Source organism: Mobula birostris, chromosome X (assembly GCF_030028105.1).
Source record: "Mobula birostris isolate sMobBir1 chromosome X, sMobBir1.hap1, whole genome shotgun sequence".
NCBI lineage: Eukaryota > Metazoa > Chordata > Chondrichthyes > Myliobatiformes > Myliobatidae > Mobula > Mobula birostris.
In genome coordinates this window covers 48,578,660-48,592,002 of record NC_092402.1, presented here as the reverse complement: position 1 = coordinate 48,592,002, position 13,343 = coordinate 48,578,660, and the positions used below count along the sequence as shown (strand labels likewise).

Here is a 13,343-nt window from a genome sequence, read left to right as displayed (position 1 = left end):
AGGCACCCCAGTGTTCAGGGTGAGAGTGGAGGAGGAGAGGTTGTCTAACTTAACTGATTGGGGTCTGTTAGTCAGAAAGTCCAAGGTCCAATTGCAGAGGGATGAGTTGATACCAAGCGGACGAAGTTTGGCGATCAGCTTGGAGGGGATCACAGTATTGAATGCCGAATGTCAATGAACAGCATTCTGATGTAAGAGTTGGGGCTGTCCAGGTGAGTCAGGGCAGAGTGAAGTGCCGTGGAGATGGCATCCTCTGTTGACCTGTTGGTGCGATAGGCAAATTGATGGGGGTCCAGGATAGTGGGCAGACAGGATTTCAGATGTGATAGAACCAGTCTCTCAAAGCACTTTGCAATGATGGGGGTGAGTGCAACTGGACAGAAGTCATTCAGGCCCGTGGCAGTGGAATGCTTCGGCACTGACACGATGGTGGCGATCTTGAAGCTGGTGGGGACAACTGCCTGGGCCAGGGACAGATTAAAAACGTCCGTGAAGACCCCGGCCAACTGCCCTGCACAGACTCTGAGCACACGGCCAGGTATTCCATCCGGACCAGCTGCCTTCCGTACATTCACACTGCTCAGGGTGGCACAAACATCGGAGGTGGAAAGTGAGAGAGGCGGTTCACCAGGTGGGAGATCCGCTTTGAGGGTGACCACCTTGTTCTCTCGGTCAAAGCGAGCGTAGAAGTAATTGAGCTCATCAGGGAGGGAAGCAGAGCTGGAAGGGGGCACAGTACCAGGCGGTTTGAAGTCTGTAATGACCTGTATGACATGCCACATGTGCCGGGGGTCCGAGGAGTTGAAATGCTCCTCGATCCTCTGTTTGTATATGTGTTTAGTCTGAGAGATTCCCCTCCTCAGGTTGGCCCTGGCTGAGCTGTAAACCTCCCGGTCTCCAGACCTGAAGACTGAATCTCTGGCTTTGAGCAGGAGGTGAACTTCTCTGTTCATCCATGGTTTCTGATTGGGGAAAACTTTTATCTGTTTTTCTGATGTCACTCTATCTACACACTTGTTGATGTGCTCAAGGACAGAGTTGGTATATAAATCAAAGTTAATCTGAGAGTCTGTGGTGGCATGGGCAGCAAATACGCTCCAGTCTGTGTGCTGGAATTGGTGCTGAAGAGCAGAGTCAGCACCTCCAGCCAGATCTTAATAGTCTTCATTGCGGGTTTCACACGTTTAATGACCGGGCTATACTTGGGAAGCAGAAACAATGAAAGATGGTCGGACTGTGTCAGGTGGGGGAGTAGTGGCTTTGTAAGCGTCAGCCAAAGCGGCGAAGAATTCGACCAGCCAGATGATGATAAACATTTCACGCACACTATTTTGTACACATGGAATTCCGATACTGTGGTCTGTGATAGTGATCCCGCGTTTACAAGTATGGAATTCAAACTATTTTCACAAGACGATGGAGCTGGATAGCATCATACGCCCCCTTATCACCCATAATCAAACGGTATGGCTTAAAGAGATATCAAGCAGGGGATACAAAAGTGGAATGGTGACATTCACACCGGGATAAACTGGTTTTTGTTCCGGTACCGAATAACCCCACGGACTACCACAGGTTTCTCTCCATCTCAGGTATCGGTGGACCACAGGTTGCGTTCACGATTGGATTTATTGCACACAGAGCAGGAAGACCGAGTAAGATCAGACAAAAGGCAATTGAAGTGCACTACGATTCAAATACGAAATACTGGAATTTTGAGCTAGAAGATCGTTCGCCGGAACCCCGAGAGCCAAAGGTGGATGAAATGCGAAGTTGCGATGAATGAGCGCCAAAAAGTTATTTCAGTACTTGAGGGTGGCAAGTGCGTGCCGCCGACCACATCAGGAGACAGCCAAGTGTCAACATTCCGGATCAACATTCGGTTCTGCGGCTTCTGAACGGCGCTGATCAGAACGGACCAGAAAACCGGTGGATTATCAAGCGGAATATGACTGAAAATTTAGGGGTGGAGGAATCCACCGTGGGACTGTTATCTGCCTGTCATGTGACATCACGTGATTGGTTAATTTCGCGGGCTCGTCCATCTATCGATTAACGTTGATCTATTTATCCTGTGCACGTGAACGTGTTCATTGTTTCCGTGTGACTGCGAGTCAAGCAGACCTATTCAGCTGCGCTGTACATGATAAACGTTCTGTTCCAGCCTCCGAGTTGTTCCTTCATTGCAAAGGTGGGAATCCCGCTCCTGCTAGGAAGAGACATCATGGACATGTTGAAGCGGCTTCTCCCCTGCGTGACGGCGATAAGTGTTGGTACCTGCCAATGTTCAGGGGATACCACCCTCAGAAATCCGAACAGATTCGATTCCAGTGCCCGGCACTATGGGGTGTCTTTGAATGACGTGCTGCTCACGGGCGCTGGTCTGAACAGCAGTCTGCTGTGGGTGCTGCTGCAGTGTCGGAAGGAAGCAGTGGCTGTTGCTGCTGACGTGCAGCAGAGTGCCCCATTGCTTCTTGGTACACGAAGGCCATCGGAACTGTCTGAGCTACTTATGGTACCGCAACAACGACTTCAATGACGAAATCACGGAGATGCGGATACGCGTGCACGTCCTTGGTAACAGCCCATCCCCAGCTGTCGCTACGTACGGCCTCAGAAGAGCTGCCCTGGAGGGTGAGAAGGACCATGGAGAAGACGCTACACTTTGAACGTCTATGTGGATGAGGGCCTAGTTACTCTCCTCCGAAACACCCAAGACATGCTCGCTCTTTCCAACTTGCATCGTCTCCAACAAGGTGGAAGTCATAAGTGCATTTCCTCCAGACGATCTTGTAGAAGCGTTGAAGGGCCTGGACTTAGGTGTCGACTTCCCTCCCATTTAGAGATGTATAGGCGTAAGTTGCGATATTACCGAAGATGTGTTCACCTTCCAGGTGTCATCAGTGGAGGAGCCCTACACCAGACTTCCGGTTTTGTACAGTGTTTGATCCACTGGGATTCGCTACCCCAGTAATCATTCAGGGACGGTCCTTCCTTTGAGAACTTACTTTGGTGACCACTGACGGGATGCTCCTCTGCCAGAAGAAAAGCTTGGAGAGATTCCTTAAAGGAGCTTGAACAAGATAAAATTCCACGCTCATATACCTCCATGTCTCTCAGGTAAGAACACAGAAAGGAAATGTGCTTTTTCTGTGACGCATCCACGATTGCCATGGTTTAGCTGAAGACAACTGGTAGGGATGGCAGATCAGACCTTGACTTTATGTTTGGCAAAGCCAAGCTTGCGCACGTCCTGAAATTACTGCCCCATGATTCGAACTCCGCGCTGCTGTCCTAGCGGTAGAAATGGCAGAAGTGATCGCTGATTAAATCGATGACAAACCCGATGCCCTTACATTCTACTTTGATTCCAAGGTGGTCCTTGGGTACATTCACAATGCAACCAGATGTTCTATGTGAATGCGGACAACAGGATGCAGCGCAAAACGAGATCGACTGTGCCAGGGCAGTGGAAATTTGTCCTTTCTGACCGTAACCCCGCTGACCATGCCGTGAGATCAATGCCAGTCAGCGATCTAGCACATGGTTAACAGCACCAGCGTTCTTGTTCAGGTCAGCTGAGCGAGAGGCCACTATTCCACAATTTGACTTGATTAATCCAGAATCTGATGCCGAACTCCGCACACAGATCACAAGCCATCCTACTGACATCTCCAGCAGCTGGTTAGACCCCAAACGCTTTGAGGGGTTCTCAGGTTGGCGATCGCTGTCACATGCTACAGCAAGGCTCGCGAATATTGCTTAATCATTCGCACAAAAGAGTGACTGGGAAGGATGGCATATCTGCAAGAGTCCCCGCTCCCTGGCTGGCTTACATCAAGCCAAGGCAATCACCTTGCGCAGTATGATCTTTCTCCTCTTTTGAGAAGAGGAGGAACGTAACCAGGAAGCGTCTCAATACCGGCGTCTGCGCCAAGCACGTCAACAAGCCGGACGAGACGAGCGAGGAGGAAGAGATGGAGGAGGAGGATCAGGACAACGGCAGCGGCGGTATGGGAGGTAACGGCATGCAGAGAGCCTGCAGAACATGACCAGGCAAAAGCTGATCTGGGATTGCATGGAGCTGGAGAAGTGCTTGTCCAGACTGGAGGGCGTGCACAGCTGGCTGCAGTGTCGCTTGAAGGAAAGAAACTAGGCCCGGGGTAACGAGGTGATGGAAAATAAGATCACAGAACTGGAAGGAGAGATTAAGAGACTGAGAGTCGAACACATTGAGCTCCAGGAAGGAAAAGAACAGTATAAACGGAAAAATAGACAGTCGGAAAATGATTGAAACATGAGCTCGGGTTACAAATCTGAAAAAAAGAAATCAATATTTTCAGTCTGTACAGATTCTAGATTTGTTTTGGATTCTCTGTTATATATTTGATACGATCGAATTGACTGATTTTGAAGTTTGGGTTGGAATAACCGCTCTTCTTCCCCTTTTTATATTTTTAGCATCTGCCTCTGCAGAAAGTTGGAACTAATCTTAGCTTGTATTTTATACAAGTCCTTCCCCAGCCACATTATGCTACGTGCATAACCTGAACCAAACTATAGGCAGGTAGAGAAGGTGTATTTTCTACACCTTTTATAAAATGGGTTTGATTCTGGCGATGTCATTTGCCCCTTTTTATCAGTATGTTAAGTTGATTTACGTCAATTTATTGCAAATGTGATTTTCAGAAATGTTGCCAAATGTATAATGCCTATGGTACACAGTCCTCAGTTTAGAAGAAGATCTGTCCAAACCATTACATTCTGCTTTTTTTTCTAATGCATGAATTTTCAACAGCTGTTATAACCAGTGGGCAGTGATCCCTGGTGAAGGATAAAAATTTCCCGCCCGTATTTCAAATCTAGTTGATGGTTTTACCATTTTTAGTAATTGGCTGCACTATTCAATCGATCAGAGGCATTTACTCTAGTCCTGTTTAATGGTTTGTTCTGTGAAAGCCCTGAGTTCTGTTGGTGTCAACCTTTACAGGTACCAGGCAGGGAATGTTACGTCCCTCCTGATTTGGTTTGCTATTTTACATCCAGCCCAGTAGATGTCACTGCTTACTTGTAAGTTAACAGCTGTTTTTCATTACTTTATACTGTGTTGTTAAGCAATTGACCTTCGACATCAGGTCGGCCTTTTTATAATCGCTTGTATATTTTATTCATTCATTAGTCATAAGCACTTTGTTACGAGTCAAGGAATTTTAATCAATATTTGTATTCATCTTTCATGAGCGAAAAGTCAAAAGGCAAAGCTGTCCATGCCCCAAGGGACAAACTGCCCTTTAACTACAAAGCTGAATTTTGGGGAATCAGTCATTTTGTCAATGACAAAACAGAGACATTGGAATATTAGTGCTGTAGTCATTTTTTACAGCCTACATGTACAGTAATGCTTCCAGTGATTATTTTATGGTCTTTGTCAGCAGTTTGGACTGAGTGGCCACGTAAATAAATATGTTAATACAGCAGCTAATGTTTCTCAGGAAATATGCGGCGTCTTGAAAGAGAATTTCTGAATCAGGTACAGTTGCAAGAAAAAGTTTGTGAACTAATGATCTGGTATTCTGCATTAATTACCATAAGTTGTGGTCTGGTCTTCATCTCAGTCACGATAATAGACAAACACAATTTGCCAAACCAGTAACACACAAACAATTGCACTTTTCATGTCTTTACTGAACGCACTGTTTAATTATTCACAGCCCAGGCTGGAAAAAGTATGTGTACCCTTGATTTAGTAACTGGTAGAAACTTACACAGCAATAACCTCCACCAAAAGTTTTCTGTAGCTGCTGATCAGACTTGCACAACGGTGAGGAGGAATGTTAGACCATTCCTCCATTTAAAACTGTTTCTGTTCTTTAATATCTCTGGGATTCCTTGCATGAACAGCCCTCTTCAGGTCGTGCCACAGCATCTCAATTGAGTTAAGTTCTGGACTCTGACGTGGCCATTCCAAAATACAAATGTTCTTCTTTTTAAATATTCTGTTGTTGATTTACTCTTCTGTTTCGGATCTTTGTCTTGTTGCATCATCCAACTTCCATTCAGCTTCAGATGATGGACTGCTACCATGATATTCTCGTGTAAAATGTCATGATACAATTTTGAATTCATTGTTCCCTCAACGATTACAAGCAAAGCAGCCCCAAACCATGATGCTCCTTTCATCATGTTTCACAATTGGGCTGAAGGTTTTGTGTTGGTGTGCAGTGCCCTTTTCCCTCCAAGCATAGCGGTTTGCATTTCTACTAAAAAGTTCAACTTTTGTCTCACCTGTCCACAGACCATTGTCCAGAAGTGTTGTAGAACATCCAGGTGGTCTTTTGCAAACTTGAGACATGCAGCAATTTTTTTTTGGTGAGCAGTAGTTTCCTGTGTGGTGTCCTTCCACGGACACCGTTCTTGTCCAGTGTTTTTCTTCTAGAGGACACATGGACAGAAACTTTAGCGTTCTAGAGATTTCTGCAGGTCCTATGCTGTTACCCTTTGGTGTTGGGCACGTGTCCAAATGGATAATGCGTTCATCTAGTTATCTCAAGGTCACTAGTTCGTGGGCAGCGTGTTTGTGTCCTTGAGCAAGGCACTTAATCACACATTTTTCTAGTCTGTGCGAGGAGTGGCGCCCCACACAGACTTCCAGTCTGCGCCTTGTAAGGCATGAAAATGCCCGACGCTGGCCTCTCATGATCTGAGTCAATGTTCCCCTCCCCCCCCCCCCTCTTTTACCTTCTCTGCAAGGATGTGTGATCTTTGCAGGACGCCGACTCCTAGGGAGAGTAGCAACAGTACTGAGTTTCCTCCATTTGTAGACAATTTCTCTTGCTGTGGACTGCTGAACCCTCAGATCTTTAGAAGTGCTTTTGTAGCCTTTTCAGCTTCATGTATCTCTACAATTCTTCTAAGGTCCTCTGAAACTTGTTTTGATCGAGGCAGGGTGCACATGAACACATCCTTCTTAAGAAGAGCAGGCTGTGTCAGTGACCTGACTTTGTATGTCTTTTATATAGTGCAGGGCACCTCCACAACCCACACTTCCAATCTCATCTCATTGATTGGAACACCCGACTCCAAATAGCTTTTGTAGAATGTTGCCCCAGAGGTTCACAGACTTTTTTGAACCTAGACTGTGATGGTTTAAATGATGTACTCAGTATTGACGAGAAAACATACAATTATTTGTGTGTTATCAGCTTAGGCGGATTGTGTTTGTCTATTAACGTGACTTAAATGACCAAACTATTTTTATGAGTAATTAATGCAGAAAACCAGGCAATTGGAAAGGGTTCACAAACTTTTTTTGCAACTGTATGTCTACTGTTGCTGTCATAATAGGAGACTTTTAGGGATATTCACCCATCACATTACGCCATCATATTCACATGACATAATATCTCATCATACTCCCAGTTCATACTCCCAAGATACTACCACATTATCTTCCAGCATTGTAGTTTCCTACCATAATCCCCTTCTTATTCTATTATCAAATCCACCCCCCATGGCACTATATACTGTATATACTCACTGTAGATTGATTGTATGTCCAGAAAGTGGCACTAGCTGTACATAAGTTGACTTAAATAATAAAGTAGTGGTGGAATTGGTGGGTGGAGGTGTTGATCAGTCTTGCAGCTTGGCGAAAGTAACTGTTTTTGAGGCTGGTGGTCCTGGCGTGAATGCCACAGAGCCTCCTTCCTGATGAGAACTGGACAGACAGTCCATAAGAAGGGCAAATGGGATCCTTCATGGAGTCATTGGCCCTTTTCCGGCACCTTTTCATACACATGTATACGTTGGTGCAAGTGATGCGTTGGGCAGTTTTAACCACCCATTGAAGAGCCGTGCTGTCCGTCGAAGAGAGTTTACATGCCAAGCAGAGGTGCATTTGCAGAATGACGTGAGTCTGGATGTGCAAAGTCCAGCTGTCTTCAGTTTCTACTGCTGTCTGCCGATGTAAAGCAGGGTGTGAGTGGCACTAGTTCATCTGACATCGATTACCATCGCCATTGTCTTATTGGCATTAAAGAAGAGGTTATTTGAATGGCACCAGGCCTCGAGCTCTAGCAGCTCCTCTCTGCAGGCTGTCTCATCGTTGCTGGTGATGAGCCCCGCCACTGTCGTGTTTCCAGAGAGCTTGACAGTGTGATTTCTCAGGTGCTTGGCCATGCAGTCATGTGTGAGCAGGGTATGCAGCAATGGGCTCAGCATACAGCCCGAGGGGACACCCGTGTTGAGGGTGATGGGGAGGGAGGATCAGTTATGCATCCTGTCTGTCTGAGGTCTGTTGGTTAGGAAGCCCAACACCCAGTTGCACAGGGATGTAGGCAGACCAAGGAGGAGAAGTTTGTTCACCGAGGTCTGTGGGACAATCATGTTGAATTCCAAACTGAAGTTCAGAAACGGCATTCTGACATAAGTGTCCTTGTTTTCAGGGGTGTGCCAGGGCCAGGTGAAGGTCAGATGTTATGGCATCTGTCTAGTGTGGTTCTGTCATAGAGTGGTTCTGTTGATAAGCATATTGGTGAGTGATAACAACCTCATCATACTCTCCATCATATTCACCCTATCATACTCACCCAACAAACTCCCATATCATACTCACCCAGCATACTCCCACATTATACTCTTCACTATCATACTCCCCCCATCATATTCCACCATTATACTACCCCCTCATCATTCACATTATACTCCCCCATTATAATCTCAGATCATTCTACACAGTCACAATCCCACATAATACTCCCACTTGATAATCCCCGATCACACCCCCACCCAACATACTCTCCATCATACTCACACAACATACTACACTGTCATACTAACCCATCTTACTCACTCACCTACCACCCTATTGTATTCCTCCATTATACTCCCCTGTCATTTTCTGTCATTATACTGCTCCATCATATTACCCCATCAGGCACCCATCGTACTCCCTAATCATGCTGAGCCATCATATTGCCCTCTCATGCTCACACATTATACTGCCACATCATATTCTTCCAACATACCTCCTCATCATACACCTTCTTCAAGCCCTCCAATTGTATACCCCTATTATACACCCCATAATACTCCCCCATCATACTACCCCTTCTACGCACCCATCAAAGTCCCGCATCACACTTCCCAAATTATACTAGCACATAATACTGCCCCATCAAACTCCTTCAACCATTATACTACCTCATTACATTATCCATTTATTCTCCCAAGTCATTCTCCCCTCTTCGTACTCTCAACGATACCCCTCCATCAAATTCCCCCTCAACACACTTGCCCATCATACTCTCATGTCATATTCACCCACCATACTCCTTCATCATACTCTATAAGCTTAATTCCCCATCATACTCTCCCATCATATTGCCATATTATACTCCACATGATACTCCCTTACCATATCCCATTACAGTATGCTATCTCATTGTACTCCTGCATCACACTCCCCCACTATACATCATATACTTTATACTTTATTGTCACCAAAGAATTGGTACTAGAACGTACAATCATCACAGCGATATTTGATTCTGCACTTCCAACTCCCTGGATTACAAATATTAAATATTAAAAATATTGAAAATAGTAAAAAATAGTAAATATTAAAAATTTAAATTATAAATAGAAAATAGAAAAATGGAAAGTAAGGTAGTGCAAAAAAACTGAGAGGCAGGTCTGGATATTTGGAGGGTACGGCCCAGATCCGGGTCAGGATCCGTTCAGCAGTCTTATCACAGTTGGAAAGAAGCTGTTCCCAAATCTGGCCGTACAAGTCTTCAAGCTCCTGAGCCTTCTCCCGGAGGGAAGAGGGTTGTAAAGTCTGTTGGCTGGGTGGGTCGTCTCCTTGATTATCCTGGCAGCACTGCTCCGACAGCGTGCGGTGTAAAGTGAGTCCACGGACGGAAGATTGGTCTGTGTGATGTGCTGCGCCATGTTCACGATCTTCTGCAGCTTCTTTTGGTCTTGGACAGGACAACTTCCATACCAGGTTGTGATGCACCCTAGAAGAATGCTTTCTACGGTGCATCTATAAAAATTAGTGAGGGTTTTAGGGGACAGGCCAAATTTCTTTAGTTTTCTCAGGAAGTAAAGGTGCTGTCGGGCCTTCTTGGCAGTGGACTCTGCTTGGTTGGACCAAGTCAGGTCATTTGTGATATTGACCCCGAGGAACTTAAAGCTTTTGACCTGTTCCACTTGCGCGCAACCGATGTAAGTTGGGTCGTGCGGTCCGCTACTCCTTCTGAAGTCAACAACCAATTCCTTCATATTTTCCCATCATAGGACGTATCATACTGCACCCAAAGATTCACCCATCATTCTACCCACCAATGTGACAAATTATACCCCCATCATGTCCACCACCATATAAACCATCATTCTCCTCCATCACACTCTCCCATTATACACACGTATCAGACTACACCACAACGTTTTCCCATCATACTCCCACCAACATATTCCACCTTCATAATTACCCATCATTCTCACCACTTCATACTCCACCATCATATTCACTCATTGTACTCCCTTATCATATTCTGCCATCATACCCACAAATTATACCTCTATGTTATATCCCCTACCATATACCCCATCATACCCATAAATCATATGGCATAAATCATATTTGCCCATCATGCTCTTCCGTCATATCCTGTCATCAAACCAAGCCATGATGCAACCAGTCAATATACTCTTCATCGCACATCTATAGGCGTTGCTCAAAGTTAGAGATGTCATGCCGAATCTTTCCAAACATCCAAGGAAGGAGAGGCAATATCGAGCTTTATTTGAAATGGTGTTTATATACTGGAACGAGGATAGATCCTCTAAAATGATAACACAATGGAATTTAAAGATGCTGACCCTCTCCTCTGATCCCTGATGAGGACTGGCTCAGAAATATGATGACTGACTGAGAAACGCAATAGAATCAATGAAAGACCACACTCAACAGGACAGACAAAAAAGCAATGTGCAAAAGACAAAAATCTATGGAAATACAAAAGAGGAAAAAAGAAATAATAATAATAAATAAACAAGCAATAAATATCTAGAACATGAGTTGAAGAGTCCCTGAAAGCGTGCCCACAGGTTATGGGAACATTTCACTGATGGGGCAAGTGAAGTTGAATGAAGTTATCCTCTCTGGTTTAAGAGCCTGATGGTTGAAGGGTAAGAAGTATTTCTGAACCTGCTGGTGTGGGCTTCGAGGCTTTTGTGCCTTCTTCCTGATGGTAGCAGTGAGAAGAGAGCATGGCCTGGATGGTTGGGATTATTGATGATGGCTGCTGCTTTCCTGCAACAGCGCTCCGTGTAGATGTGTGCAGTGGTGGTGGTGGTGGTGGTGGTGGTGGTGGGGGGCTTTACCCATGATGGACTGGGCCCTATCCAGTACTTTTTGTAGGATTTTCCATTCAAGGGCATTGGTGTTTCCATAGCAGGCCGTGATGCACCAGTCAATATACTCTCCACCGATCATCTATAGAAGTTTGTCAAACTTTTAGATGTCATGATGCATCATTGCAAATTTCTAGGGAAGTAACAGTGTTGCTGTGCTTCATAATGACGTTTATGTTCTGGACCCAGGACAGATGCTAAGAAATGTTAACACCAAGGAATTTAAAGTTGCTGACCCTCTCCACCTCTGATCTCCTGATGAGGACTGGCTCATGGACCTTCAGTTTCCTCCTCCTGAAGTCAATGATTAGCCCCTTGGTCTTACTGACATACAGTGAGAAGTTGTTGTTGTGGCACCACTCAGTCAGATTTTCAATCTTGCTCCTATATGCTGATTCGTCACCACCTTTGATTTGGCCTACAATAGTGGTGTTGTCAGCAAACTTAAATATGGTATTGGAGCTGTACTTAGCCTCGCGGTCATAAATGTAAAGCAAGTAGAGCAGGGGACTAAGCACACGGCACCTGTGCTGATGGAGATTGTGGAGGAGATGTTGTTACCAATCCGAACTGACTGGGGTCTGCAAGTGAGGAAATCCAGGATCCAGTTGCAAAAGGAGGTATTGAGGCCTAGTTCTGGGGCTTATTAATTTGCTTTGAGCGGATGATAGTAATGCATGCAGAGCTGTAGTTAATGAAGAGCATCCTGATGTATGAATCTTCACTATCCAGATGTTCCAGGGTTGCGTGAAGAGCCAATGAAATTGCATCTGCTCTTGGCCCATTGTGCTGGTAGGCAAATTGGAGCAGATCCAAGTGCCTACCCTGGCAGGAATTGATATGTTTCATCACCAAACCCTCAAAGCAATTGATCACAGTGGATGTTAGTGCCACTGGACAATAGTCATTGAGGCAGGTTGCCGCGTGCTTCTTTGGCATCAGAATAATTGAAGCCTGCTTGAAGCAGCCGGGTACCTCAGTCTGCCGAAGTGAGAGGTTAAAGATCTCAATAAACACACCAGCCAGTTGATCAGCACAAGTCTTTAGTATTTGGCCTGGTACCCCATCTGGCCCAGATGCTTTCCATGGGTTCACTCTCCTGAAAGATGCTCTCATGTCTGAAGTCACAGGGTCATTGGGGGCTGTGGGAGTTCACGAAGCTGCCTCCATGTTTTGATGGTCAAAGTGAGCATAAAAGGCATTGAGCTCATCTGGGAGCAAAGTCTGGTTGTCGCCTGTGTAGTTTGGTTTCACTTTGTAGGAGATGATAGCATTCCAGCCCTGTCACAGCTGTTGAGCTTCCTTCAGTGATTCCAGTTTGGTCCAGAATTGCCAATTCGCATGTGAGATGGCTTTCTGGAGGTTGTACTTGGACCCCTTGGTCGCCAAGTAAAATACTTGGTCCCCTTCAATATGTTCCTTCCATCATCCTGGACATCTCTGATGTTGGCACAAGGGAGACAAATGACCATCTGTGGTCTCACTCTTCACTACAGAACTGGCTTTTGTGACTTTCAGACCTTAAGGATGGAAGGTAGAAGAAAGGTACCACAATGACATGCGGGAGAGGAGGTGTAAAGAAGGTAGATGAACAACATCAGAACAGAGAATTACAGAAATATATTCCAACAGAGGAGGAACTGAAATTGATGAGTAGGGATAATTTAAAAGCAATTCCAACAAAAACTAATATTCCATATAATTATAAAATTGCAAGACAGCAATGTAGAAATAAAGAAGCTGAACTCTGGGGGAGGGGGGGAAGAAATAATTAGAACAGTTAGCGCTCTCCCTGATCGTTTAAAGTCAATGACTTGAAGCTATTTTACTCATTGATGAGAGCTACATATAAATAGAAGTGTTTGTGTGTGTTTCATTGGCTAGAGAACGAGCACAGATTCCAGTGGAGTTCACAAAGAAAATCA

General features: G+C 45.2%; 1 protein-coding gene across 1 annotated transcript in view; it reads left to right on the top strand.

The window, feature by feature from the left end:
- Positions 1 to 2,224: 2,224 nt before the first annotated feature.
- LOC140191504 (transcription factor CP2-like protein 1) overlaps positions 2,225 to 13,343 on the top strand; it is a 100,365-nt gene continuing 89,246 nt past the window's right edge. Inside the window, exons 1-2 of the mRNA XM_072248957.1 lie at positions 2,225 to 2,515; positions 3,891 to 4,020. Coding sequence (XP_072105058.1) covers positions 2,225 to 2,515; positions 3,891 to 4,020 — 421 coding nt within the window. The remainder of the gene's footprint in view (positions 2,516 to 3,890; positions 4,021 to 13,343) is intronic.